Source organism: Neomonachus schauinslandi, chromosome 4 (assembly GCF_002201575.2).
Source record: "Neomonachus schauinslandi chromosome 4, ASM220157v2, whole genome shotgun sequence".
Classification (NCBI taxonomy): domain Eukaryota; kingdom Metazoa; phylum Chordata; class Mammalia; order Carnivora; family Phocidae; genus Neomonachus; species Neomonachus schauinslandi.
This window is the reverse complement of record NC_058406.1, coordinates 178,365,663-178,385,549: the sequence shown is the minus strand read 5'-3', so window position 1 is coordinate 178,385,549 and position 19,887 is coordinate 178,365,663. Positions and strand designations below refer to the sequence as shown.

Genomic DNA, 19,887 nt, shown 5'->3' with positions numbered 1-19,887 from the left:
TATCTATCTATCTATCTATCTATCTATCTATCTATCTATCTATCTATGTATCTATCTATCATCTATCTATCTCTATCATCTCTATCTCTATCTCCATCTCCCTGTCTGTCTCTCTCTATTACTGAATTTGAAGAAGCAAGCAGCCATCATGAATCCCTACAGCCATAGGAAATAAATTCTGCTCACAACCCAAAGGAGCTTGGCAACAGGTCCTTCCCCAGTCAAGCCTCTGGTGAGAACCCAGCTCTGGCCAACACTTCAATTCCAGCCTTAAGCAGAAGAACTAGCTAACCTGAGCCCAGGCTGTTGAATCACAAAAACTGTGAGATGATAAATGTATGTTTTTTAAGCTGCTAAATTTGTAATAACTTGTTGGAAAATTCATACAAATAGTGAGGCTATAGATACTAAGTAACTTGTCCAATGCCCCTTACTAGAAAGTGTTAGAGCTGTGATTCAGAGCCCTCTCTTTCTGACTGCAGAGATGGCCTTCCCACGGCAGCTGCCCACTGCAGGCTCATGTGCTTCTCTGACTCAGACCAGCTGGGACCAGATTCACTTCCATACAGTCTGACTCCAAAGCCCAGAGTGTTAGCTGGTGATCTATTCTTTCCAGAAAGTGGTTCTCACCCCTGACTGCACAGTACTGTCACCTGGGGGAAGGTTAAAAACCGGGCTAGCATAGGGCTCACTCAGAGCAATTAAATTAGGAGATTCATGGGTTGGGAGCAGTCACTGGCTTTTGGGAATTTTAAGATCCATAGGTGATTTTAATTTGCAACTTTACAAACTCCTGTTCCAGGACACAGGATGCTTAGAAAATCCATTTCAGCACTACATCTGGGGAGAAGGTCCTTGCTAAAACATAATTTTCAGGATAAGGTATGCTCATAACTGGCATCATAGTTTTCTACTGACACAAACATTTTTTTCTATATCCAGCTCTTCTTGCCTAAGGAGGGCAAGGCCCCATTCAGCCTGTGCTTAGCTGCTACCAGCCATTTTCCCCATGTACTCTGATAAATGCTGCTAGACAAGAAAAAGAAAAGATATAGAGGGGTGATGTGAGTTCAGGGAATGAGGAGGATACCTCACAAAGAGGTCAGAAAGTTACTGATGAATGAGAGAGGCAAGGGCCAATGAACATGAAACCCCACTGCCTGTCATCATCAATGAAGATGAGGCCTGATAGCATCACTCCCAGTGTGTCTAGAAGTCTCAGACACCCACAAGTGTTCTCTCTTCCTACACAGGTAAATGGTTCCCAAGAAATGGCCTGCCTGCTTCCTGCCCATCACCACTCCCCCATAATTGAACCCCAGGGGCCTATTCTAAGCCATACTCTGTCTTGTCCACCTCCTCTCCAGTAGCCTGAAGGCCAGAACACAACCTGCTGCACCTTCTAGACCCTGATGCAAGTAAAAATCACAAACATGTTCTAGATCCAAAAGGTGTCTTAGGAGAGAGAGGTGTGGAATGAATGTGAGTTGAAGGCCAGCTGTGTACCAGGCACTGCACTAGAATTTTGCATGCATGCTCTCATTGATTCTCTCAGTCTACCTCTAATAGTTGCTCTAAGCTCTTTGACCCACTTTGCAGATGAGGAAATTGAGGCTCAGAGTCCACTTGCCCAAGATCTCCCAGGTAGTTGGTGGCAAAGACTTGAAATCAGATTTCCTGATTCTTGTATTCCTTTCCCCTCCCATCTCTCTTTTCCTGCATAGAAAAACATAGCAACTAGTGCCTTTTTTTCAGGGCACCCCCAGATAAATATTGTACTCCAATTTACAGTATGGCACTGGTCCTAAGTGCTGGGAACAGTAGAGCCAGGTGAATCCAAGCTTGGCATAATTCTTAACACCCATGGCTAGTAAGTGATCTTCTGTTTTTCCTCTCAAAGCCCCAAGATGCTATGCAGTTTTGAAATTATAGCTAATAGCTGGTAACCCCTGAGAACTTATTAGGGTGCTCTTGACCATCCTCTGTCCCTGCAGAGGGACACTTTAATGCTGATCACTTTCCACTGGAATAATTGGTTTCCTTATAATGCCATAAATATCTTGAAGGCAGACCTGAATCTTGGGTTACCTCGGTACCTTGACAAGGGGCTCAGTACAAAGTAATTACTCAGTAAACATGTATTGAATCAAGGACTGAGTGAGCGAATATAAAATCCAGGAGCATTTAAAGATAAATGCAGAGTCCAAGGAGGGAAGGGAATTGCTAAAACAATCAGCCATGATGACCGTTGTTTCCAGAGCACAGCTGGGCAGACAGATGTGTCTCCACCATGCTAATGCTAACATGGGGCACACTTTTTTTTTTTTTAATCTCTCATTTTGGAAACTTGAAACCACTAAGTGTTTCCATTCTAATGAGATTTCCAAAAGGAGAGGGGAAAAAAATCTAGAATAATCGGGGCTGTATCATGCTGGGGGAAAAACAGCATGGAACCCAGATCTGACTTTGTGTCTATGTGTTTGGCTCTCAAAAGGAACAGTGGAGCCATTTGTAGGAAGGTGCTAATGAGATAAGAAAATATAAGATGTTTACACCTTTTGGTTTGGGTCTGAAAGCACCATTTTTTTCATGTGAATGTGAAAAGTCTCCAGGGCATGGTGAGAAAAGTAAGTAATACACCAATTACACATTGGCATTTTTCCCACTGTCTTCAGCCTGAAGGCAGTTGAAAAGGCTGGAGTCTGATTCGGCCATCATGGAGGCGGAGAAGGTGAATGACTTCTTGGGATAATTTCCAAGCTGCTGGGAAAACTTGCTCCTTTTCTCCTAAAACCTTTGTCCCTCAGCTGGAGGTCCCTTAAGAGGTACCTTGTATTTTGGTGCAGGGCTTTATTCTCTTTTAAAATGCAAATCCCAGGTGCCATTTTATTCCTTTTAAACTAGCAAGTCCATTAGCAAAATGGTAATAACCATCGCTGGTAAAACTGGGTGAAAATAAGGTCCTTATATGTTCCTGGGGACAGTGTAAAGTCATGTATCCTTTTAGAATAATCCGGAAGAATGTATCAAGGTTCCATACAAATGTTCAAAGTCCGGATATACTGGAGATTTTTTCTAGGGAATTGATCCTCAATGAGGAAAAACTATATGCACAAAGATATTTACTCTAGCTTTATTTATAATAACACAGAACTGGAAGCAATATAAACCTAAATATCTAGCAATAAGATACTAGTTATATATATTTCAGTGCATTGATGTCATTGAATGCTGCTCTTTCATTAACCATGATTGTTTTGAATATTTCATAGCTAAGTGGAAGAATATTTATGCTTTAATAAGATAAAATGTAGAACATAATGTTGTGACAAAGCAATATGTAAAAATTGTATATGCCTGTGTCCTTGGGCTGGAGAGGGGACAGCGGGGGGGTGGGGGAGAAAAGAGTTGATTTGTTAGGCTTAGAATGAAATATGATGATTCTTTTATTTCAGTCTGCATCGTTCGCTTCAGAATGTCTTCTGTGAATTGAGTCTTTTAAACTCAAGAGGACTGGAAATGTCCAGGATGAGGGATCTGATTGTAGGCAAGGTGACCAGAAACCGATGAGAGGTGGGAAAATGTTGTTGGGTTGTTGATGGAGAGCTGGAAGCCCCTGGGAGCAGAGATGACAGGGGAAGGAAAGGGGTGTCCTAGAGCACACGCTCTGGACTGTAGACTCTGGACTACATGCTCCAGGTCTTCTCAGAAGGTCCTTATGCCCAGATGGAAGACACGTGAGGCAGGACTAGAGAAACAATGTTGGCGTCTACTGTGAGCCTAGGACAGATATGCCCCTCTCCTTCTGGAAGGAAGGAAGGGGAGAGGGGAACCATGCAGACTGTTTGCCATTCCCCCATCACCTTCTCCCCTTCCACCCTCATAGACCAAAGACTCTCTCCAGGCAGGCTTGAGGAAGGGGAGCTGGGGAGCCTCTACTGGACCTTTCTAGCCCTCTTGGTGAGAGAGCAGTGACCCTACACTGCAACATCTATAGGTGCAGCTACTCTAGACAGTTTCTGCTCTGGCCTCCCTTGAAGCCGGTGCTGTGCCCAGTACCTGCAGTCACAACCACATTACCATTGAGCACACCTGGAACCTCCCACCTACCTGAGTGTGCCTCCAGGGACTTTGCAGCCTTCATCATCAGTCTGTGCTGCAGTCCTGCAAGTTGGACATTGGTGTTACCAATGCACAAATGAGGGAGCTAAGAGAGATGAAATAACTTTGCCCGGGTCACAAAAACTTGAACAGGAAGGGCTGGGGATCTAAGGCAGTCTCTGATGGTCAAGTGCATGCTCTCCCCACTACTGCCTTTAGTGCTTCATTCATATAGGTGCTTCAGAAATGCACATATAAGAGCTCTGCACCCCCATTCTGTTTCATGGTTGGGGGAGGGAGGGTCCTCACAGTACCCAGCAACTCTCTGACACCAGCCGGTGACCTACAGTTTAACTCAATTCTGACACCATCTACCTGAAGACAGCATCAGATTCCATAGTTGAAGGGCTCAGTCCTATAAGACCACCTCCCGGCCCATTTTAGGCACCAATCAAAAATCCAGCTTGTCATCTGTGCTCATGGCTATATAGATTGGAGATTCCAATGACCCCCTCCTTGGGTTCCATTAATTTGCCAGATCAGTTCATAGAAACAGAAACATTTGACTAGATTACCAGCTTATTATAAGAGGATAAAATTTAGGAACAGCCATGGGGAAGAGATGCACAGGGTGAGATATGGGAAAGCCACAGAGTTTCTGTGCCCCCTCCAGGCACACTGCTGCTCCTCCCATGTTGGCCAACCCAGAAGCTCTCCGAACCTAGTCCTTTGGCGTTGTTATGGAGACTTCATTACATAGGCATGATTGATTAAATCATTGGTCATCTGTGATTGAACTCAATTTCCAGCCCTTCTGCCCTACCCAGAGGTTGGGTGTAGGGACTGAAAGTTCCAACCCTCTAACCACGCAGTTCATTCTCCTGGCCACCAGCCCCCACCCATAGATGGGTCCAAAAATCATCTCATTCAACAAAAGACACCTTGATTGCTCTCATCACTTAGGAAATTAAAAGGGGTTTGGGAGCTCTGTGCCAGAAACTAGGACGAAGACCACATGTATTTTTTATCCTCAATCACAATATCACAGCATAGTAGGTGCTCTGCAGGTGTTTGTTAAATTAAACATCTTCTTGAGGTTGTTCAGTATCATTCCTATGGCAGCTTGGATGTCTCCAGAAGGATGGATTCAGACCTCAAAAATACCACCCACAGTGTGAAACAAAGACTGTTTTGTTCACAAAACTGATTGGACTTTTAGTTGAGGCTTATGGATTTTTAATCATGCCTTTGTTTTTCCCACCCTATAATGTCATGCAGACTCCCGCAACAAAGCAAAGTAACCCCCTGCTGTTTCTCTTCTGATTTCTCAAGGTTTACTTTCTTATCTCTTTTGATGGTGAGCACCACCCAGCCCCATCCAGCTCTCTGATACTATGCGTCCTATGATAAGGTCTTGAAGAAATTATGAAAAAGTCAATAAAAATGGTCTTGGTAAAGTGGCGCAAGTGGAAATGTAGCTTTGCATTTTCTCCAACATTCTAGGATCTGCTTTCCTAAATGGGCATAAAAGAAATACTGTATTTTTTTTCCCCTGGGGATGCACTGTGCATGCAGGAAAGCTTTGTAAGATGATAGGATCTAATCAGCATGGTTGAAAGCTGTGAGAGAAAATGAGTGGGGTCTGCACTTCAGGCATGGGAAGGGGTTTGCAAGTGACTGATGTTCACTGGTGTTCACTCTTCACCCGCAAAGGGATCACAGCACCCTGGCACAGGTTCACAGTGGCATTTTATTAGCCTCATTGTATTAATGAGGAAACTGAGGTTTTCAAAGGCAAGACAATGTGACCAAGTACATATGGCTGGAAATGTAATCCAGAATCCAAACACAGCTTAGCCTACCTCCTAAGACCTTTTTCTTTCTAATGAACCAAGTTGTTCAGATGACGCTAGACTGTGTGCATATGGTGGGTGGGGAGTGATGGAAATGAGGCTGGGAAGGAGGCTTGCCCTCCCAGGAGGGATTAGAAGGGAGGCAGTGGAGGGCCATAGGAGTGCTGTCAGGAGACCACCAGAGTGATCAGAGGGAAAAACGATGTGGCTTGACAAGGGCATTGGTCATAGAAACAGAGAAGTAGACCAGATGTCTGATAGTACATCAGAGGAAGAATGGGTATAATTTGCTGAAGGAGTGGGAGAGTGAGAAGGGCACTCTGCACTCTGGCTGCAGATCCCCAGGGCACCTGCACACCTTACCCCAGTGAGTACTCATCACAGCTCTGTGGGAAGCCCTTTGCATCCTCATCTCTAAGTCTTCAAATAAAAGAGCTGAGGCTCAGAAAGTTGGAGCATCTTGCTGAAAGTTCTACAGCTCACAAGAGGAATCCAGATCCAAACCCAGGTCATTATAAACAGGGGTGCCTGTTAGTTTCAAGTCCAAAAAAGGATTAAAGCCTGGCAGACTTCAGAACATGGATGCGATTCCCAAATCTCAGCTCCTGACTCCAGCACTCTGCTAGCTTAGGTGAGCCCCAGGAAGTCTCATTCCATGAAAATATGGGAGCTTTAGTTCCAGCAAAATGTGTGGAGAGTCAGACAAACTCAGAGTTATAACATCGCCAATAAAACTAGGAGGTCTTGGACCAAATAAACCATGGACCCAGACTTGAATTGGTGTGCCCCACGAGTGCTGGGGACAGAGGATCTACCTCCAGCCCTTCCGACACACCTGAGTCATGTGTTAGCACCTTGTCCTGGTCAAAGGGTTTCCGAGGACTTGGTTATAAGGCAATGTTACCTACCTCTGTTTCATCAATTCTGAGTGCATATTTTCCCCCATTTTAACATCTCTGAAATGAGGATGTGAAGTACAATCAGTGGCTGTCATAATTTATTTGGCAGCTTCCTCTTTTTCTTTTTAGTAGTTTATACAATTACGTGTCTTACAATTAATAGTGTCACTTGGTAGTTACCCAAAGATGGCATGTGTTTGAAAAATTCCAAATATATTGTATTAATGACAGTTTCTTCCCATTGAGAACTTACAAATTCCCCAGGCTTTGTGTTTTACAGAATAATAGAAAATAACCATCATATTAATAATAATTGCTAACATTTATTAAGCAAGGCCTAACATTTTATTATCCCATTTTACAGATGGAGAAAGTGAGGCACTTCAGTCCTCACAGCAACTCTGTGAGGTTGAATAATTATCCCCATAATGAATTCAAGGGATTGGAGGGCCCGATAGGTTAAGTTACTTACCAATGTCACACAACGGTAAGTAGTGTAGTAAAAATTTAAACTCATTCCATGCCTGATTCCCAAATGTATGCTCCCAATTATAAATATTTGGTAAATGGGCAAATTGGAAGGAAACTGCTAATTACTGAGTGTCCATGCCTGCCTTTCAGCATTTTATATGTTACGTCATTGAACTCTCGTAGGTAACTAGCACTTCATTCCCTGTAGATGAGGAGCCAGAAGCACAGTGGTAAGGGGAACCCGAGACCCTGACGTGTCCGGCTCCAGGGCCCAGACTGTTCCCCGACAGGAGGTCCTCATGACATTTGGTCAGGTCATGGAGAAGTTTGCCTTGTAGCCCAAAGTCATGCAGTTAGTACCATCCACAGAAATGCTCCTGGGACAGCAATAGTGAGTTCAAACAGGGCTGTTGCCTTGTTTAAAAACCACTAATAAGGGGCGACTGGGTGGCTCCAGGCAGTTAAGCATTGGACTCTTGTTTTTTTGCTCAGGTCATGATCTCAGGGTTGTGGGATCAAGCCCTGCATCAGGCTCCACACTCAGCTTGGAGTCTGGTTGTCCCTCTCCCTCCCCCTCTGCTCCTCCATACATGCATGCTCCCTCTCTCTCTCTCTCTCTCAAATAAATGAATACATCTTTAAAAAAAAAAAAAACATTAATAAGAGGGACACTCAAGAAAAACGCATGGTAGCATACCAAAAAACTTACATAGATGTTTCTAGAGGCAGATTCACCATGAAACTAATGAAGCTTAAGCAGTGGCCTTGTATGAGTTTTTATTCAGTATAAGTATTTATTATTTGTATTCTTTCCCCTAAATTTTTTTCTTTTTCTCCATAAACCTGCATATGTTCTTATTGTATTCCTCTAATCGTGTGAAGTAATCTGGTATCGAACTCAACAAAGGTGTTTTTAAGATTAAATTCCTTTTTGGGGTACCTGGGTGGCTCAGTCGTTAAGCGTCTGCCTTTGGCTCAGGTCATGGTCCCAGGGTCCTGGGATCGAGCCCCGCATCCGGCTCCCTGCTCAGGGGGAAGCCTGCTTCTCCCCCTCCCACTCCCCCTGCTTGTGTTCCCTCTCTCGCTGTGTCTCTCTCTGTCAAATAAATAAATAAATAAAATCTTAAAAAAAAAAAAAAAGATTAAATCCCTTTTAAGTTTTAAAATATTTTTTCTGCCTCATGTTAGATGTGGAATGTATCTTCAGATGATCCTGGTGGGGTTAAATTGCTCTTGGCTCTTAGTGTAGGTCAGGAGTTGGGGAACTTTCTCTTAAAGGGCCGGATAGTAAGTATTTTAGGCTTGTAGGCCAGACAGCCTCTCCTGCAGCTATTCACTACAAAAGCAGCCACCAATAATATATAAACAAGTAAGTGTGGCTGTGGTATAAAAAAAGAAATTATTTACAAAAATAGGCAGCCAGCTGTATTTGGCCCGAGGGCTGTAGTTTGCTAACTCCTGGTTTAAATGGTCAAAACCGGCATCTACTACATTACACACGAATGGATTTATAGGTTGGTGTGGATAGGGTATAGACAGATATAGATATAGATTTGTGTGCGGTTATTTATGTATGATATTTTTGCCTCATTTCAAGAATATGGAAGTTTTTAAAGACAAAGTTTTTCTTTTCCCTATGTATTATTAATGTCAATTTTTCTACTCTTCTCTGTGAGCATAAGAGGAGAAGGAAGGTGGGTAAGAAAGCAGCACCTGCTGAATGCCTGATGTTTGCCAGAATTCTAGGCGTTTCACATAATGTGATTCTCTTCTAACCCCATGCCCATCCCATGAGGCAGATTTAGAGAGTCCCTTTATTCTGCAGTTAATGGGAATTAGTGAAAATCTACTTGAAGAGAATCTGCTGGAAATGGGACCAAACCTCATACCAAACAGCAAAGAAAATATCTCATTAGTACTTTATCACAAAAAAATATTAAAATACAAAAATGTGTTTATTGTATCTCATGATTAACAAAATAGAGGTTATAATTGCAACTATGCTCTAATTTTTAGAATGAACAAAGACTGAATCGAGTGTTAATTTGAGGGTATATTTTCTATGCCCAAATTATATGATATTACAATATGACTTTACATTTTATCTTCTCAGCATTTGGGGGGAAGGATTGTATGAGACTTTTAATCCTTTGAAGTATCAATTGATTTGTCTTTCATTGTTGGAGTAAGATTGTCACTTGTTAATGGCTTTGCTGTATTTAGAACATCTCTCCATCATCATGTCCATCAACTTCATGAAATTTTGCATCTTCTGTAAGTTTTGCCTTTTCACTCTGCAAATAGTTCACATTGTACTACTGGGTGATATACCTGATGGAGAGGCAGGGACGGACCCTCATAGCCATGCACACCAGGTTATAAACTGCTGTGAAATCATCAAGGATGTTTGCATGGAGACTTTATTAGAGAAACGGGTTTTGGTTATGGGGATTTTTGCTGCCCTGTGCAGTCTCTCTTAACCATAAAGACTGGGATAAAGAATAAGATAACAAAAACCCCTTGCATTATAGATGAGAAACTGAGGCTCTGAAAAATAAACCTATCCAAAGTCATCTAGTTTCTAGGTGGCCAAGATCCAGATCCTGCTTCATCAGTATCAGTTGTCTATTACTACATAACAAACTACCACAAAATTTAGCAGCTTAACACAACACACATGTATCATCTCAGTTCCTGTGGGGCAGGTATCCAGGCATGGCTTACCTGAGACTTCTGCTTGGGGTTTCTCACAAAGACCACACAATGAAGGTGTCAACCAGGGCTGAGGTCTCATGAGAAGGTGTGACTGGTGAAGGATCCTCTTCCAAGCTCCCTTTTGTGGGTGTTCCAAGCTCCCTGGGGGCTGTTGGTTTGAGGGTCTCTGTTCCTTACTGGCCATAGGCTGAAGGTCACCCTCAGTTCCACATGGGCCTCTCCTCCAGGTCAGCTTCTGTCATCAAAGCCAGCAGGAGAGAGAATCTACCAGCAAGATAGCAGTCACTGTGATTCAAAGAGGCTGTTGGACTGATTCGTAGGAAATAAGGAAATCCCTGGCACATAGTGGGTGCTTTACGTTTGGGGCATTTCTGTTGAGGGTCAGTAGGATTTTGATATAGACTGAGGGGTTGTATTTCCTGCTCAAGAGCAAGAACCAAGGGTGCTGACTGAGGATCAGGACCTGTGGGCTTACTGTGGCGCCAGCAACACCTGCTCTGTTAGAGGATTCGGTTCTGCCTCCTCCTGGCCAGGGAGAGCGTTTCTACATATCTCCACTCAATGGCACACAGACAGGGATCCCAAGGAGGAGAATCCAGTGGTCAGCTCCTGCCTTCTCCGAAAGCTGCCTGTGAGCAGCTGTAATTGGAGCAGGAACCAGCTGGGATCTTGGGGAACTACCCAGAAAGGGAACTGAGAGTCTCTCTTCCCAACCTGGGAGTCCAGAGGAGAAGGGATGGGCTTGTCCTGCCGAGGCTGAACTGCGAGCCGGCAGCCCCCTCCCCGGTCTCCGGCTGGCTGTGCCCTGCCTGTTCCCGCAGTGTCTCCCTGCGGGCCCCGTGGCCACTCTTGGCACTAACCCCTACTCCTGTTGTGACCCCACCACCTGAGCCTGGAGGCTCGGTTCCTCATCTGTAAAATGGGGATGTAAATATAATGATGACTGAGACCCCACCCCACAGGAGTACATGAGAAAATGATGCACAAATGATTAGATAAATTCTAGAGTTTTCACCGCCTGTTTGTCGCACCCCGAGGGGAGCTGGTAGGTAATCCTTGGCTGTTAGGCACTCATTCCCAGCGGGACCAGCTTTGTTCCTGTAAGGAAGTCCAGGCCTGGCTGAGAAGAAGCTGCAGGGAATCCCGGGTGCCACTGTGCAGAGCTGTGACCCAGCAGAGGTTTGGTGTCAAGGGGCTTGGACATTACACTTGAGACTCCAAGTACAGCTGCGAAGCAGCCTCCCTCCCACCCTCCACAACCCCAGCCTGGGGGGAGGATGCAGAGGTTTCGGGTGGAAGCACATAGGAGGTGGTGTGTGATTTAAGGGCGTGTCTGAGACCCTTGACCCTGACTGACCTCGTTCACTAAGATAGCCAGGACCCCGCAGATAGGAGGACAGTTGTTGGCTCTCCCCCAGACTCACATCCGCCACAGACCCTGGCCATCCTGCAGGCGCTGGGAGGAGGAAGAGTGTGGGCAAGGAGCAGAGGGAGGAAGGAGAGGGGAAAGGAGGAGAAGTCAGGGAAAGTCGAGTGAAGGAGACAGGGACGGCTGCAGAGCAGGAATCTAAGTGACATGGCTAAAATCAACAACACAAGACACAACAGGTGTTGGTGAGGATGCAGAGAAAGGGGAACCCTCCTCCACTGTTGGTGGGAATGCAAGCTGGTGCAGCCACTCTGGAAAACAGTATGGAGGTTCCTCAAGAAGTTAAAAATAGAGCCACCCTATGATCCAGCATTCACGCTGTTGGGTATTTGCCCAAAGAATACAAAAACACTAATTCAAACATGCACCCCTATGTGTATTGCAGCATTATTTACAATAGCCAAACTATGGCAACAGCCCGTGCCCATCGATAGATGAATAAAGAAGATATGGTCTATATATACAACGGAATATTTCTCAGCCATAAGAAGAATGAAATCTTGCCATTTGCAACGACATGGGTGGAGCTAGCGAGTATAATGCTAAGCGAAATAAATCAGGCAGAGAAAGACAAATACTATATGATTTCACTCATATGTAAATTTTTTTTTAAAGATTTTATTTATTTGAGAGAGAGAGAATGAGATAGAGAGCATGAGAAGGGGGAGGGTCAGAGAGAAAGGCAGACTCCCTGCTGAGCAGGGAGCCCGACGCGGGACTCGATCCCGGGACTCCAGGATCATGACCCGAGCCGAAGGCAGTCGCTCAACCAACTGAGCCACCCAGGCGCCCCACTCATATGTAAATTTAAGAAACAAAACAAAAGGGGGAATAAAAGAAAGAGACCCCAAAAAAAGCGCAGAGTCTAAATTCTAGAGGACAAACTGATGGTTATCTAAGGGGAGGTGGGTGGGGTAATGGGGGAAATAGGAGATGGGGATTAGGAGTGCATTGTCCTGATGACCACCGGGTGATGTATGGAAGTGTTGAATCACCATATTGTACACCTGAAATTAATGTCACACTGTATGTTAACTGCACTGGAATTAAAATTAAAAACTTTAAGAAAGTGACAGAGGAAGTAAAAGAATCATTGGTGAAGCACGGGGGAGTGAGAGAGCCAAAAACAGTAGGAGGAGGGAAGACCCTGTCTCCCACACACATCTGGCTTCCATGGTGAGACTGGTCATTTGGTCTGTGTGTCTGAGATCAAGTGCCTATCGTAAGAGTAAATTGAAAAGTGTGAAGGACCAAAGAGCATTTTCCCCTTCCCTGATTAAGGAGGGCTCCTTGATGCTCTTAGCTTTATCAATTAAGGGTTGTTTTCCAGTTTCAGAAAGTAAATTCCCTGAGGTTGCTGGTGCTTTGAATTCCTTGAGGTATGAGAAAATGCGGAGCTCTGCCAGGCATTTGCTGTCCCCTGCTGGCTAAAGCCTGGTTCTGCACACCCTGCTGCTGGGAGTCAGGTTGCAACTGCATTTCATGATTCCTTTTGCTGGCTCTAAAATCATAGACTGTGGATCACCACATCAAAAACCAATGATGTGTTGTATGGTGACTAATATAACATAATAAAATTTAAAAAAATAATGAAAAATAAGTAAATAAAATAAAATCATAGACTGTAAAAGCTGAAAGAAACTTAGATCTCCAGCCCAACCCTCTTCCCTAAGCTTTAGACTTGAATTTTGATCAACCTGCTGGATATTTCCACTTGAACCTCAAACTCAGCAGGTCCACAACATAGTTAAGACAGTATGTTTTAATTAATACACAATGCAAGCGAATGATTACAAAATGACAATGGGTTATGATCAGCACTGGAATAGAAATGCAGTGGGGTGCTCTGTGACCCCAGCGGAGAGGTCACACTGGAGAACACGTAGAGAGCAGCCAAGGTCATGGAAGTCTCCGGAGGCAAAACAAGACTTGTGCTGTTAAGACAGAATGTTAAGGCTGTTAAGGAGAATGGGGGGTGGAGGGAGGTTGGGAGAAGTGGGCAGAGAAGAGCATCGAGACAGGCACAAATAGGCTCAGAGAGTTGGAGGAAATGCTCTCATTCAGGACTGCTGGCCTACGAGTGGGGAAGCAGCGGAAGATAAGGTTGTGAGGACGGCAAGTCCAGATCATCAAAGGCCCGCATCCCTTGCTAAAGGAGAAGATTGAACTGGGTTCTGTGTCCATAAACCTTCGCACTCTCTGCATGTGCGCATGTGATTCACGATGCCTCGGGGGCCATACTCCAGGTCAACACACATAAATTGGGGAATGTCCTGGATAAACTGAGACATAGCAGTCAACTCTTGCTAAGCCTCAAATATACTTCCAACCCCTTGGCCACAGCCTCTTGGAGGCTTTCAATCTTGGACCCTGAAAGCATGCGGTGAACACTCAGATCATAACCTCTGTAATTATCTGTCCTGTGTTTCCGCCACTGCACTAGGAGGTCCTTGAAAATGAGGGCTAGATTTTATTCATGTTTGTATCCTTAAAACCAGTGCTGTGCCTGGGACACAGGAGGCACTCAATACATTGATATTAAATCAGAATAAAATAATAGCTAACATTTAGTGAAGGCACTCCTCTAGGAACCTGACACAGACTATATCATTGAATAATGGAGGTCGTGGGTACTTTTATTGGGTTCGTTTTCTAGATAAGGAAGCCAAGACACCAAGAGGTTGTGTAACTTGCCCAAGATGACACAGCATAAGAGGCAGAAGGGAATTCTAATCTAGGGCTTATTTCCAGAGCCTATGAAGGAATAAAATCCAGTCTTGACAGAACTGGAGTGTGGATTTGCAGAATCATCCAAGAGCCCGTTCCCCAGCAGGCCCAGCCAGTGATGAGTGTGTGAATGGGACAGCACCAGGCATCATTTGCATGATCCTGTACAGTTGACCAAACCACTCCCCATCCGTTGTCTCCTGTGGTCCTCACAATAGCCATGATCTCCAGGTGGATCCATTATTCCCATTCTATGAATGTGATCATTGAGGTCCCCAAGGTCAGTGAGCTACTCAAGATCACATAGAAAGTACTAGAGCCTCCCTTTGAGCCTGTGTCTTTGGACTCCACACTCTGGTCTTTTTAACTGACAACACAATTATCCAGATGGTAATGAATCCATCTGATGAATTTTTTTCATCTCTAAAATGGGAGTTCATGTCTACCCTGGGAGGTGGGTGTAAGGATGAGCTGATAGATGTAAAGTAGTGAGGGGTAGATGCTCACTAACGGGTGGTGTGGGAGTTGATGTTGTTATCATCATCATCATCATGAGATTTGGGGTTCGGGGTAGGCAGATTCCAGGCATGGGTCCCAAGCCGTAAACTGAAGTAAAATGGCCCCAGAGGAGGGAGTTGAAAATCTGGTTTAGGTTCCTAGACAAGGTTGGAAATATAGATTCAGGTCTGCAGATCAGAAGGCTTATTGATCAGAAAATGTGATTAAGATCACCAAGGGTCAGAGCCAGGACTTGGGTCCCCAGGTAAGACCAGGAGCAGACATTTCCAAACCTTACATTGTGGTCCTTACCATCATGGCATGAGATAGCTTTCTATTTGGCTGGACTGTGAGTTCATAAGGACAAATCCAGCTTATTTATCATGGAGTTCCAGTTCTGTGTCCCCAGTGCCTGCCATATAAAAATTGAAGGAATGAATGAATGATCGAGTAAACGAATGCACCAATGGGTCCCCACTTACACAAGCAAGCCCACAGTGCATGGATTGGAACCCAGCAGGGTGGGGAGCCAGATCACATAGAGCAGAAGAACCTGGAGTGTGTAGTACCAAGTGTCACCCATGGACCCTAGGGAGCCTGGTGCTGAGCACTGAACCAGAGACACTTCACCAAGAGGGAGGGAGAGCCATTTTTCTTTGCCGATATGATGAAGCATGTGCACACATGAACACACATGTGCTACATGCTCTCCCTCTCCCCACCCTCCCCGCCAACTGAATTTACGCAGATAATAATCTCAAAGGATTGTTTGCAGTTTGCTCCTGCCTGAGACAGGGGCATGAACCCGATGACCTCTCCGTGACTTTTCCAGGAGCAGCATTCTGCATCCTTCTCTGTGGCGGGTCCTGTTCTTTCTAGTAGGAAGTACATTTTGCAATTTCAGAAACAATTCTGAAGGGCCTCAGATGAAAGAGGTCATTTCCTTCAGTAACCAGGGACTCTAAAAAGAGTAATACTAAGCCGTTATAAGAACGTTTCATATGTTTGAAAACCATTGTCCTATACGTGCAGGACACACTCTTCATTCATTTATATTCCTGTTGCTTTACCAAAGCTTGTGGGAACTTTTCGTCTGAAAGGTGTCTGCAGCCACCCAGCTCATTCCATTAACTAGCTGGTTAAGTAAAAGTATGCACATTGCTTACCCTTCCTCGGATCTGTTTTCTTTAGCTGGAATAATAATTCCTACCTGCCCCATCGGTTTGTGATGAGGTTACGTGGTAAAACAGATCAAGCACATGCCAACGTCTCAGGGAAGTTGTCACTTCATCCTGGTTGACACCATCCTCTGGAGCTAGCCGGGACTAGATGCTTCCTCCTTCCTTCCCTCCAGGTTCCTCATTGTCCTGGGATGCTTGATTCTGGCCGTGCTGACCACGTTCAGGGAGTACGAGACTGTTTCGGGAGACTGGCTGCTATTACTGGTGAGACTGTGCACCCCCCCCCCCCGGGGGGGGCGATTCTGGGGTAGACGCCTCTGGTTGGACTCTCACAGTTGAGAGCAAGGAGGCTGCCCTTGGGCACAACTGGTTTTGGCTTCCTGGCCAAGTCCAGTCCCAAGAGAAAGCAATGACTGGATCAGTTGGGCAGGTATGCATGGGCACAGGTGGAAGGGAATGGTATTTGTTATTCTAGACTAGAGACAGGGGTGCACAAACAAGGTCAAAGCAAAAACCAAGGCACATTAGTTATATGATAAATGGCGGCTTCTCAGTCCTCTGAAAGTTAACACAAAGGCATGCTCTGTTCTAAAACCTGCCTCTGCTTTTTCTCCTTAAAACCCTGAGGATCTCTGACTCTCTTCAAGGCCAAGTACCAAATCCCACTTCTACATTAAACTCTACATCCTTGCTCCTGGGACCTCTGCCTGTTTTATCTCTCCTTTCCCTCATCTATACAGGCAAGGGGTGCCAGCCCCCCAATTAGGGTCTACAAAATAGCAGAACCTTCACCTCTCACTGAGCATGCCATCCATGATGCCGGAGTCAGGGGATTCCTTCTGAAGGCAGGTGTTTCCAGTTCACACAGTCTCACGCTAAGATCTTAGCAGGTGAATCCTGAGAAGCCATCTAGCTCCAGGAACTAGGTTTCAGGGATTATCACGGAGCAGCAACTCCCCAAGGGTCCCAGGAGGTCACCAAGGGCGGGGGGGGGCAGAGGTGTCTGCCTGACCAACAAGAGAGGCAGGAGGGAAGGAGGAAACCCGGGGTCCAGGGAGACAGCACAGCCTGGTGCTCTGAGCCTGATTACCAGCGTGGGAGTCCCTCTTTGCCACGTCCTAGTCTGGAGGATTTTGTGTACCTACTCCTTGCCTTGGTTTCTCGAAACATAAAATGAGAATAATATCATAAAACACTTGAAGCAGAGCCTGGCCCAGGAGCCCTGCTTAGTAACTGTTGACCGTAAGTAGCAATTCCCGGGGCCAGGCAACTGGGTGGGATTAGCAGACTGTGTTTCATTGATAACTTCTCTTTTCAATTTAACTGCACTTGGAGGCTTTTCGTACATGAAAATAGACTTTTTTTTTTTTTAAAGGGATCCATTGGAACCAAAACAGAGAGGAAAAAACAAGGAATCCCTTTGCAAGGCTGCTCTTAGGGACAGTTAGCACATTAGCACGGACACGGGGGCTGTCCAGAAGTGCCCGGAGGTGATAACGTGTTCTTCTTCCCCCTCCACCACCAAAACAGCAACAGCAACGGAAACCCCGCTCTTCAGAACCTCAGAGCAGAAATCTGTACTCCCAGACAACTGGGTCCCGGTTGATCCGTGTCTCTCCATATGTTCTTAATGCAGGAAACATTTGCTATTTTCATCTTTGGAGCCGAGTTTGCTTTGAGGATCTGGGCTGCCGGATGTTGCTGCCGCTATAAAGGCTGGCGGGGAAGGCTCAAGTTTGCCAGGAAGCCCCTGTGCATGCTCGGTAGGTAAGCCCTGACCCCGAGTCAGGGGGCGCCCCGGTCCCCCTGCTTCTGGTGCGCCATTTCCCCGAGGAAATGTGGCTTTATGGAAGCCCGCGCAGCCTCTGACCCTACCTCGGTGAGGAAGAGCCGCTCCAGTGTTCCGGACGCAGAATTCCTTCTTCCGTGGCTTGCCCTCCTGATGGCTCTACAGGACTGTGATTCTTAATGAGCGTGGTGGGGGGCACTCTTGGCATTTGGGCTGTGAAGGAGCAGGCCACTGTAGGACGCTGAGCATCCCCAGTCCCTAGACTGGAAGCCTCCAGGCATTGTGACAACCAAAACTGCCTGCACCCTTCCAGACTGGGTGCTTGTGGGCATGGGAGGGGTGACACCACTGCTGGTTGAGAATTACTTCTATGGGCCCACGTTGTGCCCATTTTACAGAGGGGGACACTGAGGTTCACAGTGCTGAGTCACTTCCTATTCACACAGGTAGTAAGCTGCAGATTCCATCCTAATAACACCAGGTCTGGAAGAATCTAGCACCTGTGCCCTCCGTCCCTCCCACGTTGCTGGGTGTTGACCCCCAAGTTGCTTTGGGGAGATGTCTCTGACACCCTTCCCTTTGGGTGCAGGCATTAGATAGCAGAGAAGGTGGACACTTCCACTTACCCCTGTTGGTGCAGCATGAACCCATATGTTTCCATCTGAAGATCCCACTAAAATCATAGAGCGACAGTGACGGGCAGGAGTTGGAACCTCAAATTCCTAGTGATGATTAAAGTTACAGGATCACAGGGCCTTGAAAGGCTCTCCAAAGGCACTTAGTGCAACACGCCGGCCTGCCTGATATTCCCTTCCCCTTCATAGCAGCCTGCAAGTGGTCACCTGCTTGCATATCTCCAGTTCCGGGGCGCTCACCACCTTCCAACGTATTTATTCCATCTGAAGTCTCTGACTCTCTTCAGATACTAGAGTTCAGTCGTTCTGTTCTTCCTCTCCACTCCAGCAGTGGGAAAGTGTGCTCAGTGGCTCTGGCTGTTCCTTGTACCACAGGTTCTCAGCATCGTTCTTGCTCTTCTCTGAGCATTCTCACCGCCCTTTTAAAAAGTGACCCCCAGGACTGAACACAGCCCTTTGGATGCAGATGGCCAGCCCAGGGAAGGAGAGCTGGAGCCCTCCTCTGTCCTACGTGCCGCACTTCTCTCTGGGCAACCAGGGGGGCCCTGCCTTGCTTGCAGTTTGCTTGGCACAGTGACTGTACCACTTGACTGCCTGTTGAACTCGCTCTTCCTTCTTCCCATCTCCTTCTGAGGTTGGACACCTGAGGGTTTTGTGTATCACTCAGCACGTTTAATGCAAGGAGAGGCTATGTGGGTGTGAGTGTGCAAGTGCACACGATTTTGGAGGATTTTGTAGTTACTGATTTCTTCTCATATTTTTCAACCTTCTGTCTTTCTTTGTCCTCCTTCCCTGTCTGCCCCTGTCTCAGTCCATTCAGGCAACTATAACAGTGCCACAGACTGCGGGCTTATAAACAAGAGAAATGTATTTCTCACAGTTCCAGAGACCAGAAGTCCAAGATCAAGGTGCCAGGTTCCGGTCGAGTCCCTCTTCTAGGTCACAGGCTGCCCATTTCTTGGTCTGCTTGCTGTGTCCTCACGCCGGGGAAGGGGCCACGGAGCTCTCTGGAAACTCTGTTATTAAGGACCTGATCCCATTCGTGAAGGCTTCACCCTCATGACCTCATTACCTCCCAGAGGCTCCGCCTCCTAAGCCCATCCCATTGGGGGCCAGGATCTCAGCAGCTGAATTTTGGGTGGACACAAACATTCAGCCCATAGCAACCCCAGCTTGCCTTCCCCTTCTTCTTCTGTCTTCCTTTCGAGTCTTTTGCAAGGTGTTAGGTGGACTTCTTCTCCTCTGGAGAGTCCTGTCCAGTGCTGACCAGAAGTCCTGCACACCTGCTCCTGTGTGCAAGCCTGCATGCGTTGGCAGGGGGTGGGGGAGGTGACTTTATACCCAAATTCAGAGGTTCTCACCCAGTTCGAGAACATCCTAGTACTGTATGGAGCCTGGACGCTTCCAGGAAAAGAACATTCCCCATGGAACAGTCTTCACTATTCCAAAAGGGGCTGATTTGACCAAGCTCTGGATCACGCTTCACTGCCAACCTCCCCTGGAGAGCTGAGGCCAGCCCTCAGCATCACCATCCTGGCTGGCTTCCTTTCTGGGATGCCTGTGTTTTCTGCTCTCCTCCTCTCGACTTC

General features: G+C 46.2%; 1 protein-coding gene across 1 annotated transcript in view; it reads left to right on the top strand.

Annotated features, from left to right (window-relative positions):
- KCNQ3 (potassium voltage-gated channel subfamily Q member 3) overlaps positions 1-19,887 on the top strand; it is a 297,016-nt gene that overhangs the window by 232,844 nt on the left and 44,285 nt on the right. The window contains exons 2-3 of the mRNA XM_021688465.1: positions 16,048-16,138; positions 17,511-17,637. Of these exons, the coding sequence (XP_021544140.1) occupies positions 16,048-16,138; positions 17,511-17,637 (218 nt within the window). The remainder of the gene's footprint in view (positions 1-16,047; positions 16,139-17,510; positions 17,638-19,887) is intronic.